Source organism: Anomaloglossus baeobatrachus, chromosome 5, assembly GCF_048569485.1.
Source record: "Anomaloglossus baeobatrachus isolate aAnoBae1 chromosome 5, aAnoBae1.hap1, whole genome shotgun sequence".
NCBI classification, from domain to species: Eukaryota; Metazoa; Chordata; class Amphibia; order Anura; family Aromobatidae; genus Anomaloglossus; species Anomaloglossus baeobatrachus.
Window position 1 is genome coordinate 576,295,885 of NC_134357.1, and position 20,181 is coordinate 576,316,065.

Genomic DNA, 20,181 nt, shown 5'->3' on the forward strand with positions numbered 1-20,181 from the left:
GTGACATTTTTTTGGCATAAAAGCTTCGATAAATTGGGACCAGAATGTCTTAACAACTTCCACATATCCAGGACGCAGAATGCGATTCACTTCTCCCCTATCACGGCTGAGGATAGAAGCTATACTATCCGTATAGTACAATACAAAGGGAAGGCAAAAAGAATGCCCTATCACTAGGGAAAGAGGGAAGTGGTGACCCCTGACAATACAGCTCACCCTCACCAACCCTATATAGGTTCTGCACTTGTCGCTGAGCAGCAATACCTCACCCTAGGCAAACCCTGATCTGGGACTAAGTAAGAATGGCAGGTATGAGTTCTTAGTCAACACCACTAATGCTAAAGGAGACAAAAGGAAACAATACAGGGGAGACATAAATGCTACCACCTGAGCCCAGGTACATAGCAAAATTCAAACACTTATCTTAGGAGCAGCTACCACAAATGTCTCTGGAACAACAAGAGGAGACAACCGCTGCAAACAGCAGCCAAAATCAACTATAAACCTCACCCAAGGCACCCCAGGGTGAGGTTTATAAAGGAAGTCAGAGGCTGGCAACTGAGAGGAAAAACTGACAGTTTTCCAGAGTCATAGAGTCCGCTGCTGCAGAAACAAAGAACTGTCAGTTAACAACACATTCTGCAAATCTCTGGGATTTTTCAAAACTTCTGCCACTGGATTGTCAGCCGGCCGTGACACCTCTGTGACATCCCCTCACTATTTTTGTGCTAAATGTCTACAGATCTGCCTCAACCCCAGAGGTTCTGAGGCAAAATCATCACATCTAAACAATAGAGAAAGACAGGCAAGAATAATATATTGTATATTGTACAAGCATTTATTAACAAAACAAGTTTTGAAATGCAATTATATACAGTGTGATATACTTAAGAGTTCCTATCTCCAATCTGGGGCTGCACTTTTTAGTAAATAAAGCAGTGGGCAACCTGAGATTACTGAATTATCTAAATATAATCCAGTATCAAAACATTTCACAAATGTTCCTAAATGCTCTTGAAATACCCAACTTACTAGCAAAGTGGAGCTCGAATTTCCATTTTGTGGGATCTTAGTGTGCAGCGTGGGATCCCACAAATCTCTGCAGCTGCTCTAAGCACAAGTAATTGCTCTCTCAACTAATCCAGCGTTGTCACATACTGTTTAAAGGGGTGGTTCACCCATTTATTTTTTTTGTTCTACTTACCTTTCTAGGAGTTTTCTCCATTGTCTTCTGTTTCCAGTTCTGGCACTGAGCGGCGCTATCCTGCACGCTCAGTGCCTGTCACATGACCCCCTGGAGCTGTGGCCGCCAGAATCCTCTGACGTCCCGGCATTTCCGGGCTCTCAAACAAGACGGGTACGTCAGAGGAGGCTGGCACCACTCAGATTGAGTGACAGGGCTGTGGGCGGTAACTACCGCACATCACAGCCCAGTATCGAGGGGAGGAGCCGGAGGACGTCACTGTGGAGCCGGCAAAGCGTCCTGCAGATGGTGAGGCACGGGGCGCCAGTGTGCAGTACAGGGGGGGGTGTCTTCAGCTGAATCCCCCCCTGCACGTAAGTATGTGATCACACTCTCCACCCCCCACTCTGCTGCGATGTCAGGAGAGCGGCCGGTGTCGGGCAGTGTGATCATCTGCTCCTCCCAGCAGCAAAACACTGACAGGCATGTCACCGGTGTGCTCTGCCATCTGTCCTGCTGCATGGGACCAACTGTCTGCACTCTGTCACCTGCACCACAAGTCACAGAGTGGAGACAGTTGGTGACAGAGCACCTCTGCCCCCCCCCCGTTCTTTCACCACTCTCTTCTCTCCCCCCACTCTTCTCCCCCTCCCCTCTCTTCTCTGCCCCCTCTTATCCCTCTCTCCTCTCCCCTCTCTTTTCCCTCGCTCTCTTTCCCCCCTCGCTCTCTTTTCCTCCCCACCGTGCTCTCTTTTCCTCCCCACCGTGCTCTCTTTTCCTCCCCCCCGCACTCTCTTTCCTTCCCCCCTCACTATCTTTTCCTCCCCCACTCGCTCTCTTTTCCTCCCCCCGCGCTCTCTTTTCCTCCCCCCGCGCTCTCTTTTCCTCCCCCCCTCGCTCTCTTTTCCTCCCCCCCGCGCTCTCTTTTCCTCCCCCCGCGCTCTCTTTTCCTCCCCCTTGCTCTCTTTTCCTCCCCCCTCGCTCTCTTTTCCTCCCCCCCTCGCTCTCTTTTCCTCCCCCCCGCGCTCTCTTTTCCTCCCCCCCGCGCTCTCTTTTCCTCCCCACCGCGCTCTCTTTTCCTCCCCCCGCGCTCTCTTTTCCTCCCCCCGCGCTCTCTTTTCCTCCCCCCCCTCGCTCTCTTTTCCTCCCCCCCTCGCTCTCTTTTCCTCCCCCCCTCGCTCTCTTTTCCTCCCCCCCTCGCTCTCTTTTCCTCCCCCCCTCGCTCTCTTTTCCTCCCCCCCTCGCTCTCTTTTCCTCCCCCCCTCGCTCTCTCTCTCTTTTCCCTCGCTCTCTCCTGGCATGGTCAGTACAGAAATCTCTCCATCGTGGAGGGGTGAGAGGGAGTAATAAACATGGAGTCCCTACTGTGTCTGTGTATTTATTTCGAATAAAGTATTTTTCTCTATGTGGTCTTTTTTTTTTTTTTTTTTTTAAACCCTTTATTGGAGATTCTTAATGGCCAGGTCAAACTTGGCCTGACATTTAGAATCTCGGGCTTTATACCAGCTGGTAAAACATAGCTGGTATTAACCCCTTATTACCCAGCGTGCCACCTGCCACCAGGGCCACTGGAAGAGTTGGATACAGCGCCAGAAGATGGCGCTTCTATAAAAGCGCCATTTTCTGGGGCGGCTGTGGACTGCAATTCGCAGCGGGGGGCCCAGAAAGTTTGGGTACCCTTCACTGCGGATTCCAATCCCCAGCTGCCTAGTTGTACCTGGCTGGACTCAAAAATTCGGCGAAGCCCATGTCATTTTTTTTTTTTTTAATTATTTCATGAAATTCATGAAATAAAAAAAAAAAAAGGGCTTCTCTATATTTTTGGTTTCCAGCCGGGTACAAATAGGCAGCTGGGGATTGGGGGCAGCCCGTAGCTGCCTGCTGTACCTGGCTAGCATACAAAAATATGGCGAAGCCCACGTCATTTTTTTAAAAAAGTTTTCAGGCAAAAACCTTTATAAAAAAAAAATGCTTCCCTGGATTTCTATTGCCAGTGAAAGTAACACCAAGCAGCGGTGGTTAGCAGCCAGTAGCTGCTTGGGTTACCCTTAACAATAGAAAATGCAGCGGGAGCCCACAAACAATGTGATTTTTTTTTTTTATTTTTAATGAATTTTTAAAAAAAAAAAATCGACATGGGCTTTGCCCATCGAGCACCAGAGCATTTTACTGCTCAATTCATCCCAAGTAATCAGATGACTCCAGTGTCGGCCGATTACTTGTTCTGTGTCCCCCTGCATCCATTGCAGCGTGTACGGGCTGTGAGGTCAACGGAGTTCACTCCAGCACTGGAGTCAGCTGATCTGAACTCAGCTGAACTCCAGCCTGCACACGCTGCGATGGATGCAGGGGGACATAGAACAAGTAAGGTCTAAGCCACATGGCGAGAAAAACAGTGCGAGTGGAGTGCGATAAAACATCGCATTCCACTCGGACCAATATTAGCCTGTGTGTCAGCACACATGAGCGATTATTTTCTCCGCCCTAATTGGACCGAGAAAACAATTGCAGCATGCTACAACTGTAATGCAAGACTCTCTCTTTTACCCATTCAAGTGTATGTGGTGAGAGAAAAATCGCACTGCACTTGCGGTACATCGGTGGATTACGGAGGAGAGAGTGAGAGAAATCCCTCCCACCCCTCCTCAGTGCTGGCCCACCCCTCGAGTGCTGGACCGCCCCCCCGCAGCTGAGGTCTGCTCGCACAGTCGGACCTCAGTCACAGGGACACACGCATGACACTCAGCTCTGCTGTACTGAGCGTGAGCCGAGTGTAATGCGAGGGGATCGCAGTAATCCCCGTGTGGCCCCAGCCTGATCGGCCGACACTTGAGTCAGCTGATCTGAACTCAGCTGAACTCCTGTAAACACAGCCCGCACACACAGCCCGCACACGGTCACATGTGACCGGCAGCAGGCAGCGACTGCTGTTAAGGCTACATTCACATGACCGTTCCGTTTTTGCGGGCCACAAAAAAACGGTCCTTTTTTTCACGGATGCATCCTAGTGGCATCCGTGTGACATCTGCGTGCCTTCAGTTTTTTTTGCGGACCGCAAAAAACGGAAGCAGCAAGAAAGATAAATAGATGAGTAGATATAGAGATGAATAGATAAATATAGAGACAGAGGGATAGAGGGATGAATGAATGAATGGATAGATAGATAGATAAGAAATACATATATAATGTCTTACCCCCTGCATATTCTAAGCTGGCACCCTTTTGTGACTTTCATGTGGCACTAAGGGGTGCTTAGCCTTGTATTTAGCCAAAAAATAAATAAATAATAAAAAAAAAATGACATGCGGTCCCCCTATCTTTTGTAGCCAGCTAGGGTAAAGCAAACGGCTGCAGCCTGCAAACCACAGCTGGCAGCTTCACCTTGGCTGTTAATCCAGAACAGAGGGCACCCCACGCTGTTATTTTAAATTAAATAAATAATTTAAAACAAAAAACACGGGGTCCCCCAAAATTGGATCACCAGCCAAGGTAAAGCGGACACATACACACACACTGTATATACGCGCACACACACTTTCTTCCCCTGGCTGTGCAGAGCTGCTGCTGTCTCTGTGATTTCTCTCAGTGCACATCCACTGGGAAGAGGCAGGGAGGAGGGTTTGGGTGGAGAGCAGAGTGGGTGTATTAGACACAATGGGTGTGTTAGATAAGCTAGACACCGCTCTAGAGCCACAAAGAATTCTAGGACTTGTAGGAACTGAACACAGGAAGTCAGAGGAGAGATTACCCCATCAGAGCTGGAGCCAGCAATGACCGTGTGCTGCTAGTGCACAATAAAAGGTAATTTTGCTGAAAAAACATAATAGATGTGTTGAGGGGCACATATTAGCAAGATTTATCAGAAAAAAAAAAAATCAGTTTTGGTAACTGGACAACTTCTTTAAGGTTTTACTGAACTGCTTAAGAAGGATGCTGCAGAGCTGGGGTCGTAGAGTTCACTCTTCCACTGTGATTGATCACTGATGGTTGTGGGATCTAACAACCTGGAAGTTCCTTTTGGAGACATTAGGGACAGTTCCAAAAGTTTTAGTACTGGATTATATTAAAAAAAAAAACACTAATCTGCGGCTCTTCACTGTTTTAGGAAATAATAAAGGCAGCCACAGATTTGTTATAAGCACTATTTAAAGGGAAAGTCATCAAACACATAGAAACTGGGGGATATTACCCTCATAAAGTGTCAGCAGCAAATCCCCCCATAACAGTGCGTCATGACCACATTCTTATGGTCTGAAAAATACGATAAGTTTAAAAAGAGAGAAAATGGTTCTTTCCCTCACCAATTCTTACTTGAGCAATTGTAGCTGATTTTTAAATAAAACCAGTTGAATTCTAGTACATCATGATGGCTTCTCCCATGCGACTCATCTGACAACAAGACCTGATTAATGATAAAAAAAACATTTGGCAAATTCTGCAAGCAAGAATGGCTGCTCTGATCTGTTGGTTTTCTGATGTCGGCAAGACTTGATTTGCCAGTTGAACAATTCAATTATTCACAACATGAAAAAGGTTCCTTCCCTGTGCGGCTTCTTCACATGTTTAACAAGATCTGATTTCCTAGTAAAATATTTACCACATTCTGGGCATGAAAACGGCTTCTCCCCAATGTGATTTGTCTGATGTCTAACAAGGTGTGATTTCCGAATAAAACATTTCCCACACTCTGAACATGAAAACGGCTTCTCCCCTGTGTGAGTTTTCTGATGTCTAACAAGGTGTGATTTCTGAAAAAAACATTTCCCACATTCGGAACATGAAAACGGCTTCTCCCCTGTGTGACTTTTCTGATGTCTAACAAGGTGTGATTTCCGAATAAAACATTCCCCACACTCTGAACATGAAAATGGCTTCTCCCCTGTGTGAATTTTCTGATGTGTAACAAGGTCTGCTTTCCGAATAAAACATTTCCCACACTCTGAACATGAAAATGGCTTCTCCCCTGTGTGAGTTCTTTGATGCCAAACAAGATCAGATTTCCAAATAAAACCTTTCCCACACTCTGAACATGAAAATGGCTTCTCCCCTGTGTGAATTTTCTGATGTGTAACAAGGTTTATTTTCTGAATAAAACCTTTCCCACATTCTGAACACGAAAATGGCTTCTCCCCTGTGTGAATTTTCTGATGTCTAACAAGGTGTGATTTCCGAATAAAACATTCCCCACACTCTGAACATGAAAATGGCTTCTCCCCTGTGTGAATTTTCTGATGTCTAACAAAGTCTGCTTTCCGAATAAAACATTTCCCACACTCTGAACATGAAAATGGTTTCTCCCTTGTAGGAGCCGTTTCATGTTCCACATCCCTTCTGTAACTTTTATTTTGCTTACAATTCTGTGATAAATGGGAATTTTGGACTTGTTTGAAAAGATCTGATGATAGAGTTTTCCATGAAAGGACTGAAGGTATATCTGGGACAACAGCATGCTCCTCATATGTATAATGTGTAATACTTTCATCATCTGTTTTAAATTCTGAAGATATTAGAGGTCCATCTGAACTCCTGATACAGTCATCGGCTACAAATAAAAACACAATATTATTATTTTTTAATTATATAATTTTGAAAGTAGATTTATATTTTAAACCATAACATCAGAAATTAAATTAGGAAACAAATTATTCTGAATCTGTTTTCCAATTTCGAGATCTAAGAGTTACATCTTCGTTAATTCTGATCTCCCATTCCTAGCACCAGTTCTCTGGAATGTGCTACAGTAAATAATATGATTGATTGTTGCAATGTGACTGTAGGATAATGAGTAATGAGGGACAGGGGGCTACTATACTTTCCGTCATGCTAGGAGACTTTAGGCTATCCCTAACCTCTGGATTACCCTGAACGTGGAAGAAAGGGGCAGGAGTATGATGGAAATACAGATTAAGACAGATGGGAAAACCAAAATTCAGACACACTGCAAACTCCCAGAAATAAACAGTGAGATACTAAGGAGAAAAGCAAGAGAAGGAAGGCAGAAACAAAAAGACAACAATGGTTAACACCACAACTGCTCACAGCAATAATGCACAACAACCACTAGTTTGTATCACAACACCTCACCAGACCTGTATAGGTAAACTATAGCTGGCATTAATGGAATTATCCAGCCAGCATATACAGAAGGGAAGCGAATGATACTGGCTCCACTACAGCATGTAAACAAAGACACTAACAAGGAGCCCAGCAGAGAATAACTCTTGCTAGTCTTACTAAGTATGTGGTTCGATGCCTGCGTCTCCCTGCGCTGATCACAGATAACAGAGAAGTTAGCAAGCAAGAGTGCCAGAATGTGTAATTTCCACAGATCCTGATGCTGCCATGACAGTTGGCATGCCCTGCAAGCATCTCGTTGTGACATTGATCCACAACATAGACAATTTCAAAAAGGTTTTTTTTCGAAGATGAAAATATAATAGAGACAGAAGCCAAATATTTAATGGGCTTGTTCGGGACTGTAAGATTGATGGCCAATCCTTAGGCTTTGGAACCAAGCAGGTAGCATGGTCTTGCTATCTGTGCAGGTATACATTAGGGCTCCAATTCATCAAGACCGGCGATGTACAATGAAAATTGATGTCAGGGACTGGCGTGAGATTTCTGGCATAGGGAACGCCACAGTTTGTTATGAATTAGAGAAGCGGTGACATCACACCCGTCTTCTGGCCAAGCACTGTCCATTTTTGCGTAGCTGGTTAAAATTGGCGTGAAACCTCCAAAAGTCACACAATTTATTTTTATTTACATTTATTTTTTATTGACTGTAGAATGGCTATGATGTATCAATGTTTGGAATCAGCGGTACAAAAGGATGTTGATGAAATAGAGAATCATGACTGTAAGGCACTCGGTGTTAATAAGTGCTGAGAAAACCGTGCAATGTAAAATCAACAACGGTCATCATAATCAAAGCAAACAAGAGACTATAAAAATATAGCTCTGCAGTGCAGCCAGGCCAACCATCTGCCTTTATAAAATCCTTCTCCGGTCTCTTTCCAAGCTTATTGAGTAATTCACGGGGGGCAAAAAATGGGTTTTCAGGTTCCATCTGGTACCAACCATCAATGGTGTATTTACTAGTGTCAAGACCAACATAATACAAAAGCTCAAAAGGACCCATTTGGTAACGGACTTCCAATTTCATTGCAACATCCATGTCTTCCTTAGATGCATGACCTCGTTCATGAAGATGCACAAATTCCATTAGGTATGGTACCAGAAGACGGCTAACAATGAATCCTGGGGTGTCTTTACATGACACAGGCATCTTTCCCAGTGCTTTACTGAAGTCCATGAGAGAGTCAGAAGTCGTTTGGCTAGTCATTGGTGTCTTAATGACCTCCACCAGCTTCATCATTGGTACTGGATTAAAGAAATGCAGCCCTCCGAACTGATCCTGCCTAGTTGTGGAGTTAGCTATGTCAATAAGAATGTGTTGCTGGCAAATATGGTGTGTTCTGGTGCAAATTTGTCCAGTGTCTTGATTAGTGCATTTTTCCACTTCCAAGTTTTCTATTATGGCTTCCACCACCAGATCATTGCTGTGCACCACGGCCGCTGGGTCTGTGCTTGTGCTGAAGTTTGAGAGGGTTTTGCTGATGAACTGTGCAGCAGCCTCAGACTTGTCCACAAACATCTTCTTAGTGACCCTTTTCAAGCTGTCTTCAATACTTTTTGCAGACTTTTTCAAGATGTCATCAGTCTGGTCCACTAAAACAACAGTGTGTCTGGTTGCTGCAGCTACCTGCGCTATCCCAGCACCTATCAGACCTCCTCCAATCACAGTCACGTGCTTGATAGTCAGATTATTCGCAGTGGCGAAGGCCATGGCGAGGCCATGTCTGCTTGTACTTCTGGGAGCTGAAGGACATGCGAGTGATGTCAGCACAGCGCGCCATGATGATTTAGTCGCACAATCTTTTTTCACAACTCTGTGTTGCACAAAAAATTGATTGATAAGTGATCTCTGTCAGAATTCTGGCATTATTGCTTTGAAGAATCAGGGTCTAGGTGTCAAATCTCCTTCTGTAGGGGTCTCCATTCCTTCCAGGGTAGTTTGCCAGTAGTTCACATTCTCTAAAGCAATAACTTTATTAGCTATTTTTAGGTAGTTTAAAAATGTGGTATTTCAGTGTGCGGCTGTAGTCTTTTTTTCTATTATCTAGCTATACACACACACACACACACACACACACACACACACACACCAGCCTGTCTCCTCTTCAACTTTAGACTCCTGGAAATAAGAGACCTTTGGTCACATGACGTGATGTCAAAGAGGTTCTTAAGCAGTCCTATAATCGATATATAAAACACTGGGGCCACTAGGAAAATGGGGGCCCTGTGAAATTGCCCAGTTTTCTCTCCCTTTTCCCTAATGCCAGCCTGTCCTCTGTTCAATTATTTTAGACTCCTGCAATTAAGAGACCTTTGGTTACATCATGTCACATGACTTCATCAGAGGTCCTTAAACAATCAACTTCTGAATACAACTGATGGTGACCGTAAAGGCCACTTTACACACACAGATAAATCTACGGCAGATCTGTGGTTGCAGTGAAATTGTGGACAATCAGTGCCAGATTTGCGGCTGTGTACAAATGGAACAATATGTCCATGATTTCACTGCAACCACAGATCTGCCAAAGATTTATCTGTATGTGTAAAGTAGCCTTAAGAGACTGGGGTTCCTAAGAAATTGCACAGTTTGACTCCTCCCAATGCTGGCCCTGACTGTAACGAGGGCATATTTTTAGGGAAACAGAGTATTCATGAACCCTCTGCAGGTCTTTAAGTTGCCTTCACAACAACATAGAGAAGGCACTAGAAACAAACAGTAGAAGAAGCAGAAGCAAAGACAATACAGCTGAAAAAAAAAACCACAGAGCAGAAAACCTTAAAATGTAAACACAAAATGAGTGCAGAAAGTACATGAGTAGATATCTCTTACTGGATAGAGCTGGAGGAAACACATCCTGAGGAACATCGGGATCTTCTTGGTTACAGTCCTGTGGGAGAAGAGGACGGGGACATCTCTCTGGTGTTGTCCTCTTACTGGATAGAACTGGAGGAGACACATACAGGGACTGAATTCATTCCTTACATACAGATAATTATAGGCCGTGTGTATTTAGTCCTGTCTATTACCTGGTGATGTGAGGGGCTGGGGAACCTCCATCATGACGTCCTTGTACAGATCTTTGTGTCCTTCTAAATACTCCCACTCCTCCATGGAGAAATAGACAGCGACGTCCTGACACCTTATAGGAATCTGACACATACAATGATACCGTCACCCCCGATCCCTTCATAGCGTTACTGTATAATGTCCCAGCATTCCCAGCAGTGTCACCTCTCCAGTCAGCAGCTCAATCATCTTGTAGGTGAGTTCTAGGATCTTCTGGTCATTGATGTCCTCATGTATCGGGGGGTGAGGTGGAGGCCCCGTGATTGGGCTCAGGGGTCTTCCCCATCCCTCAGACACAAGGGCCTGACAGCGCTCACTAGGGGTCTTCTTCACTACTGTGTAATCCTGGTTATGGAGAGACACAGTAATAAATCTCACTCCAGACATTTCCAGAGTCCTCACCTCTCCAGTTCTGTCCATCTGTTATTCCCATAGATAAGAATGATGTAATGTGACGTCATCAGAATCTCTCACCTCTCCAGTAAGCCGGAAGAGGATCTCTAGGGTGAGGTGTAATATCCTCTCCGCCATCTTGTCCCTGTCCATATCCATCCTTCACGGGGCAATCAGGAGAATTCTCTTCTATAGAAGATCTCCACTGAGAGGATCCGATATTGTAGGGACCTGAATGGGGAGAAAAAAGGGGCCGAGGACTGAGGGCAGAAAGGGGCTGAGGGCAGAAAGGGGCCGAGGACTGAGGGCAGAAAGGGGCCGGGGACCGAGGGCAGAAAGGGGCCGAGGACTGAGGGCAGAAAGGGGCCGAGGACTGAAGGCAGAAAGGGGCCGAGGACCGAGGGCAGAAAGGGGCCGAGGACTGAGGGCAGAAAGGGGCCGAGGGCAGAAAGGGGCCGAGGACCAAGGGCAGAAAGGGGCCGAGGACCGAGGGCAGAAAGGGGCCGAGGACTGAGGGCAGAAAGGGGCCGAGGACTGAGGGCAGAAAGGGGCCGAGGACAGAGGGCAGACGGGTTTCCTCACTTCCGGCCTCTCATAGTTGGGGCGTTTGTATCTATCAGAGGAAAAAGAACAAAAACCTCATTATTTATAGAAATCAGCGAGAGAAAAACATCAATAAAGTCTCAGAGTTGAAGGGGTTAATGCCACCTACCCCAGTAATGGGGAATCTCCACACACCTCCACCTGCAGAGCCGCACACTAGATATATGGCTGCTCTGTGCTTACAGGACCTGTGATGATGTCACATGGAGGGGAGGAGTCAGGGTCACATGATCAGCTCCTCAGTGTTCTCCTATACTGGCGTGCACACATTTGATGAGGCGCGGTGTCAGTGGACAGTCAGGCCCCACTCACACTTGCGCTATTTTGAGGCAAACGGAATCCGTCAGTAATGTAGTACAGTTCATTTATTTACAGTGGAAGCATGACACCATGTGGACACAAGCGGGTACTGCATGACACACACACACGGCATATTAACGCACTTCCACTGTAAATAAATTAACTGTACTACATTACTAACGGATTCCGTTTGCGTCAAAATAGCGCAAGTGTGAAACTAGCCTTATAGTAAACTATTGTTGCATATGTATGTGACCCCTGTTGTGTATGTTTGTGACCCCTGTTGTGTATGTGTGTAACCCCTGTTGCGTATGTATGTGACCCCTGTTGTGTATGTGTGTAACCACTGTTGTGTATCTATGTGACCCCTGTTGTGTATGTGTGTAACCCCTGTTGCGTATGTATGTGACCCCTTCACACTCTTATTTCAATCTTTGCTTTATTGAATTCTTTATTGATAAGTTCAGGTGAGGAGATTTATTGAGCGACTTTAAAATAAAGACGTTTGGACCTGATCGGTCTTGAACACAAGTCGCTGAAAATGTGTGTATGACATATATGGAGCAGAGCCGCATGTGTACGATGTTTACGGGACAATGCCATGTGTCTACGATGTCTACGTAGCGGAGCTGTGTATGTAACAGAGCCGTGGGTGCATGACGTGTATGTAGCGGAGCCGTGGGTGCACAACGTGTATGTAGTGGATAAACTCTTTTACCAGTTTATTAATCCACAAAACACCCGTGCAGTTCCAACATAATCCAAACGAGGTCCCACGACAATTCAATCCCTGCTACATGTAAAGTTACAGCGTGCTATCATGGCACATGACTGCCTTCTATGAGGTTCATGCAGAGACTGAGCAGCGATCAGTGGTGACGTTACTTAGTTTAGCAGCGGCCACAACTGGAGGTTCCCACGGTCCACCACTTGTAACCGCAGGTAACTTGACCTCAGGTGTCTTCAGTGATCTCACCGGAGTTCATTCACAGCTCATCACGTGACTCACTCAGTCTGTGCCTGAACATCACAGTGTACGTAGGAAATACTGTGGATAGAAGCGCAGGACAGGGTCTTACCAGGTAACAGATAAGCCAAGGTAATTTAAACCCAGAACTGCTGCTTTTGAATCCAGTAATTTGCATGATTTCACGCCAAATTTCATTACCACATACAGTAATGACAGTGTTTTTATTAGAAATGTTTTGGAAAAACACTGAAACATGTTATTAAATGATCCTATTTTAAAGGATGTTATGCCTCTTCATCTGGGTATCACTTTTAAAAGGGCCCCTACCCTGAGAAATATTGTAGCCCCCAGCAGGTTGAGAAGTTCCATGGGTATGAAGTCCCCACGGGGTCTTGGGGATTACTCGTCACTGGACCAGTGTTGGTTTGGGATGTCACAGCGGCCGGGCCTGGTTCTGTGACCCAGCGGTGTCAATAATAGTGGGGATGGGGTGTGGAGTTTGCATTTGTGATGCCATCTGTGGTGTGCGGCCAAGTATTAGCCGCTGCTGCGGGAGGTCTTCTCTGGGGCGGATGATCACGTAGCTTGGATGGTACAGCTCTCCACAGGCAGAGCTCAGGCCCCAGGGAGGATGTTGGTTGTAGTAATTGCCTATGGCACAGGGGTGCGATGATGGGAGCGTCGGCAGTGATGGGATGACACAGAGGTTGCAGTCAAACTTCTTTACTCACTAAGATTACACCGCCTTTGGAGTGCTGTGCTCTGCTGGTATGGGCTCCAGCCGATCCAGGATAGTTTGGAGGTCAAGGCCAGTGTTTCCTTCTGTGTGTCCTTTCTAGTGGTCTTCCCTGCATCCCAGCTTCTGAGTCGTGGAATGGGTCACGGGTGGTTGCTGCACTCCCCGTGAACCCTGGGATTACCCTTCTTCCTAAAAACGCGGGTCGAGTCTCCAGCTCTGGACCACGGGCCCCTTTCTATTCTGTCTTTTTTTCCTGACATCTCTTCCTGATGCTTTCTTGACCCCCTTCCTGGGTGCCAACCTGGCACTAACTGAATTCTGTGTGAGATGGCTCCGAACTTCCCCTGAAGGTGCCCCGCCTCCTGGGTTGCTGAACTAGTGGGCAGGAGGTTCCATACCTCATGATGGCCACCCCCGGCACCTACCCTGGCTCTGTCCCAGTGAAAGAGCTCCTGTGTTATGTGTTGGATGTGTTATGGTGATTTACCGGTGATGACGTCCTCCGTATCCAAGATGAATGAGGTGCAGTACCCTGTGGCGCCTGAAGCTGCAGGGGCAACACAAGTACAGTGAACTCTGTGTTGCAAGCAGGCTCATATAGATGCTTTGCAAAAAAACTGTTTATTCTGTAAGTCAATCCAACATCCAAAATTAGAGGAAATCCTTTTGCTCTTCCTCTGGTTCGGAAGCTTTTCTGATAAAGGGCCATCTCAGATTCCAGTCTTATTTTATTGTATACCTGATAGAATGCGACTGTAATAAACAGTATGTGGGCAGGACCTCTCGAACACTCCATGCAAGTGTAATAAACAGTATGTGGGCAGGATATCTCAGACACTCCACAACAGACTATATATAGAAAAAGCTCCGGCACACAATGATGTATCAATTAATATTTTATTTCCATAAATTGATAATTCAGATATAGATGAATAACGTTTCGGCTGATGCCTTCTTCACAACTGAAATTCATATAACAAAATAAAGTATAACAAGAGAAAATCAGTACCAATATTCTTTCATATTTCATATTAGTAACTATCACGTGAATTATAACTGGTATAATAAATTATCCTTTATTACCTAATTGGTATAATGAGTGATATCTGAGAAGAACGTCAGACGCATGTAATCGTTTATATCTGGAAAAATAATAACAATGCCCACATTTCAGGAATCATAGAAATCATAAGGATACCCTAATGTATACTTAGGAATATATATCATATCAATTATTTGTGTTTATAAAGCGTATCACTACTGTCAGTCTATAGACTTCACCAGGGCATAATCCCAATCAATAATAAATTAAAAGACATCTTTACCTTCATTTTGAAAAGATAATATATAATCATAATGCCCAAAGGGGAAGTGGTTATGGTGTTGGACCGCTATAAGACTAAAGAGATAAAGAAAAAGGATTGCTATCAGTATATCAGAAGAAACTCCGGTTGTAAACGTATAAACAATATTATTTTAGGTCCAAAGTGACAAAGTGCCGCTCAACAAGGGGTTAACAGAGGAGATGAACGTGACATACCTGTTTAGCCGAGGATCAGCGGTGAAGTGAAGTGAAGTGACCGCACTGGGGTTTAAATGTGCTGGAGGGGCGGGCATAATTAAACAATTTCCTGTGTGTGTGGAACGCATAAGGACGAGTGCCACGCAAGCCGCGCGTGCGCAGTGTACCCGGAAGTGCGCGCATGCGCAGAAGTGAAAATATGGTGTAAGTGAGCTACGGCTCCCGGAATTTCATTATAAAGCGAGATGTATTAAGTGCGCATCCGAAAAAGAGAAGAAGAGATGAATAGGGCTTTAAAGACCAGAATTAATTCTATATGAACATGATCAATGAAGCGATTAGCATAATCATTAGAAACGAACAGCATTGGTTATATTCACATGGGTGCCTATATACATTAACAAGTACCCATGTGTATGTGATATATGCATATATATATACCTAATGCAATGTATGACAACACACATCATACATGGTAATATAAAGCAGCTATGACACGATTAACTCTATATACTAAAAGAGAGTCACAAGACACTTATCTAAGTTATATAGAATTCTAACTGTAACATGTATACATATGTGTGTGCAGGACATATGTGTCCGCACACTCACATGTGTACCCATAATTCTCATTAACACATCAGTGAATATATACACACAGAATCTACACAATAAACTATATAAAGACCTCTAATATCTTATAAAAAAAACACAATATTGGAAATAGGACAGGACGGACCCCACATCAATAGTTCTCATATTCTCTATTAAGTCCAAAAGGGGAGAGGGTATTAAGGGTGTGGATCCAATAGGATTCCCGTTCTTTTAGTTTCTTAATCCTATCACCCCCACGTCTCAAAGGTGAAATATGCTCCAAAACCTGAAACCTCATCTGAGAAATCGTGTGCCCGCACTGGATGAAATGATGTGGAATAGGCAACATAACTAATTTACATCGTATGGTGGACTTATGTTTCCCAAATCGGTCTCGGACATGTTGGGTAGTCTCCCCAACATATCCGAGACCACATGGGCACTTTATCAAGTATACTACATATGACGTATCACAGGTGAAAAAGTCCTTAAGATAGAAGACCTTTCCAGTGCGAGGATGGGTACATTGATTTCCTTTGATAATATTAGAGCAATGAGGACAATGTAAACAGGGATAATTACCCTGTTTGGGTGTAGATAAGAAAGTTTGTCTCAATTTAACAGTTTTTGACCCTATGTCCGCCCTTACCAATATGTCTCTGAGGTTAGGAGAACGTTTATAACTGAGAAGAGGTAAGGAAGAAAATTCGGTTATTTGTGGATAAGAATTATGTAATATCTGCCAGTGTCGAAGAATAATACCTTTTATAATGGGATGAAAAGGATGAAATGTGTTGACAAAAGTGATAAATGGTCCTGCCCTTTTAGATCTAGTGATTGAACTATAACTAGAATGATAAGCAGAATCCACTACAGATGGAGGATAACCACGATGTAAGAATTTGTTGGACATTTCCTCATGTCGTATTGAACGTTGATCCTGGGAAGAAATAATCCTTGTCACTCTTTTATGTTGAGATATTGGTAATGCGTTTTTCAAAAGTCGTGGGTGACTACTGGTATAATGTAAAAGGCTATTACGGTCTGTCGGTTTCACATAAATATCCGATGTGATGTTACCACTTGGATTTATGTTTATACGTGTATCAAGAAAGTTAATACTAGATGGATCCACATGTTGGGTAAAGGATAAGCCATCAACTCTAGTATTAAGGTAACAAAAAAATTCATCAAAAAGTGATTGGGAACCTGAGAAGACGATAAATATATCGTCAATGTACCTTTTGTTCATTAAAATATGATTCTGAAATATAGGATGATTATATACAAATTGGGATACAAAATGCGTCATATAAATATTCGCATAAGGTGGTGCGACATTTGAACCCATAGCCGTTCCTTTGGTCTGAAAATAAAATTGATCTTGAAATAAGAAAATGTTTTTATGTAAAAAAATATCCAGTAAGTCAAGACAAAACTGTTTTTGTAATGAAGAAAAATCACTGTAACATTCCAAAAATCACGACACAGCCTGTATACCGAGATCATGTTGTATACTAGTATACAAGGAATTGACATCAAGAGTGACAAGGAGTGTATCAGAAGGAAGTGAGCCCAAGGATTGCAATTGATGTAAAAAATCATCTGTATCCCTTAAATATGAAGGAGTCTTGGATACCAATGGAGTCAGGATGTCACGCAGGTATGTCACGCAGGTATGTCACGTTCATCTCCTCTGTTAACCCCTTGTTGAGCGGCACTTTGTCACTTTGGACCTAAAATAATATTGTTTATACGTTTACAACCGGAGTTTCTTCTGATATACTGATAGCAATCCTTTTTCTTTATCTCTTTAGTCTTATAGCGGTCCAACACCATAACCACTTCCCCTTTGGGCATTATGATTATATATTATCTTTTCAAAATGAAGGTAAAGATGTCTTTTAATTTATTATTGATTGGGATTATGCCCTGGTGAAGTCTATAGACTGACAGTAGTGATACGCTTTATAAACACAAATAATTGATATGATATATATTCCTAAGTATACATTAGGGTATCCTTATGATTTCTATGATTCCTGAAATGTGGGCATTGTTATTATTTTTCCAGATATAAACGATTACATGCGTCTGACGTTCTTCTCAGATATCACTCATTATACCAATTAGGTAATAAAGGATAATTTATTATACCAGTTATAATTCACGTTATAGTTACTAATATGAAATATGAAAGAATATTGGTACTGATTTTCTCTTGTTATACTTTATTTTGTTATATGAATTTCAGTTGTGAAGAAGGCATCAGCCGAAACGTTATTCATCTATATCTGAATTATCAATTTATGGAAATAAAATATTAATTGATACATCATTGTGTGCCGGAGCTTTTTCTATATATGGACTAATTTTTTCTCCTGAGCACCACATCAGTGAGCCAGACCATTCTTTATAAAATTACTCCACAACAGACGTCATTCCCACAGGCGGAATATTAAAACTCTTTTTTACTACATGGACTCTCTAGGCATTGTATGGTAGTTCATTATAAACATATGGCTTAAAGGGTGACCCCATCGAACAGATCCCTCCTAATACCCCTAATAGAGTGGAGGTATTAAATAAAAAGGAAACATTCTGGATATACAAATTAAACACTTTGAAGCCTATAGGTTTAAATGAGGTGACAGATCTGTGTTATTAATATTATTTTATCAATATATTTTTATTCAATTTAATAATTTCTTGGTTTTATATTATTTATATTATATTAATTTTATATTATCTTAATTCAGATCTTGACTTTTAAATATGCTTCATTTTATTAATGTTTATATTTATACATTTATATGACTATAAATTGTATATGATTGATGTTAATGATTCATGTTTCTAATTGAGGGATGGGGTGCGTGATTATGGGGTCCTGTGTGTGGTTATTCCGGCACTGTCCTTCGCACTGTAGTCATGCGGGAGGGCTTCTCGTTTGAAGCTTGTGAACTTTCCGTAATCTGCACAGACGCAATGAGGTAATTCCCACGGTCTGAACTCTATTAACCCCCACGCATGCGCGGTGTGGTTCTCTCCCACGGACCTGAACTCCTGTTACCCCTCACGCATGCGCACTCCTGCTTTGCTCTGGCACTCGCTTTCTGAACCTTCACAGCTAGAATCATTATACTAAGGAATACAAATATATGGTGCACATCAACACTCCCCACCAATAACTAATATTATATAATTCCATTAAAATTCATTATTTTAACATTCCTTTTTGTTTTTAAAACTGAAGAAATGTTCATTAATTACTTTCCTCCATGGATTTTTCTTCATTGCTTCCTGAGCGGCTTCATCTGTATTTGCACAACATGAAAACCCGCAGGCGGACCGCCATCTCCATGGCTTCTAACTGGGTCTGTTTAGAGTCCTTATACAAAAAAATGTTTAGTTTTTACACACATTACTTTTTTGCTTATATGAACTCTTTCTAGTACGTTACCCTCATGTGTACGATTGCCGCACGCGGTCTCTGCACACACATTGTATATTATGTCTGCACTACTATATGAAACCTCCCAACACTTCTTACCCATAAGGACTTTCCTGCTCGCGGTCTCTGAACATTCGCACTGCATATCAATTTTTACACAACCCGTCACTATACACACGCAATTTTTTATTTTTCTTCAGTTTTTTCCTTTTTCCCTTTGATAAATAATACACGATTGTGAGATTCAAAGTTTTTAATTTTTATTTATTTTTTTCTATCTCTGTAATATCATCATCAATTTAGTTTTTCAGCACAACCTCTCCCATTTTTTACCACAATAAATACCATAACCTTTCTTCTCTTCCCATTGTTTATCAGTATCCCCTATATAGGGCTGTGGATAGAGCCTCCAGCCAGTGTATTACTACGATCCCCAGTAAATCCCACAGTTCTAGACTCTCAGCATTCTGTTATATTTCCAAGAAATATTTTTGCATTATTCATTTTCTCTTTTTGCTTTTTGTTTTGTAATTTCTATATTGTTGTGATATTTGTTACTTCCAGGACTTTTAAAGTCATCTTTTAATACATTATGCTTTAAATCTTGTTGCCGTTATCTGATTACTCGATTGTCCCGCCAGTATTTGAAATACAGCGGGCGGTCCTCTGACGTATCTGTATGTATATATAGGTTCTTTCCTCTGTAGTAGACTGTTGATTTTTCCTTGATGTCCTGATGAAGGAGACTGAGTTCTCTGGAATGCGCTGACCTGAACAAAGCATAAAGAGATGAAATAATCAACATCTGATTTTCTGATGATAGCGCGGCAAACACCCGATCTCCCTCCGATACATCTGCTTTCCAAGGCTGCAGCTGCCGCCATCTTTTACGTGCATTTAGGAGCTGTGACTGGCACAACCCTTATAGGTGAATGAAATTACCTTAGCTTATCTGTTACTTTACTTGGTAAGACCCTATTCTGCGCTTCTATCCACAGTATTTACTACGTATATTGTGATGGTCAGGCACAGACTGAGTGAGTCGCGTGATGAGCGGTGAATGAACTCAGGTGAGGTCACTAAAGTCATCTGAGGTCAAGTTACCTGCGGTCACAAGTGGTAGACCGTGGGAACCTCCAGCTGTAGCCACGGCTAACCTGAGTGACGTCACCACTGATCGCTGCTCAGTCTCTGCCTGAACCTCATAGCATACAG

The 20,181-nt window shown here is 43.2% G+C and overlaps 1 protein-coding gene across 1 annotated transcript; it reads right to left on the reverse strand.

The window, feature by feature from the left end:
* Positions 1-3,077: 3,077 nt before the first annotated feature.
* On the reverse strand, positions 3,078-19,111 carry LOC142313101 (uncharacterized). The gene is made up of 4 exons (XM_075352087.1): positions 19,066-19,111; positions 16,162-16,721; positions 10,155-10,212; positions 3,078-6,725 (listed from the first exon to the last, which is right to left on the reverse strand). Exons 1-4 carry the CDS (start codon positions 19,109-19,111, stop codon positions 5,701-5,703), a joined length of 1,689 nt encoding a protein of 562 aa, XP_075208202.1. The 3' UTR covers positions 3,078-5,700.
* Between the last annotated feature and the right edge of the window lie 1,070 nt (positions 19,112-20,181).

Bases quoted from the DNA above. Each gene is read 5' to 3' on its own strand.
- LOC142313101 (XM_075352087.1), bottom strand. From the start codon at position 19,111: ATGCAGTGCGAATGTTCAGAGACCGCGAGCAGGAAAGTCCTTATGG. The intron at 10,213-16,161 runs GTAAGGGCGGAC...CTTCTCCCACAG, and splicing joins CTAACCTCAGAGACATATTG to GACTGTAACCAAGAAGATCC. The intron at 6,726-10,154 runs GTAAGAGATATC...TTTTATTTGTAG, and splicing joins GTTTCCTCCAGCTCTATCCA to CCGATGACTGTATCAGGAGT.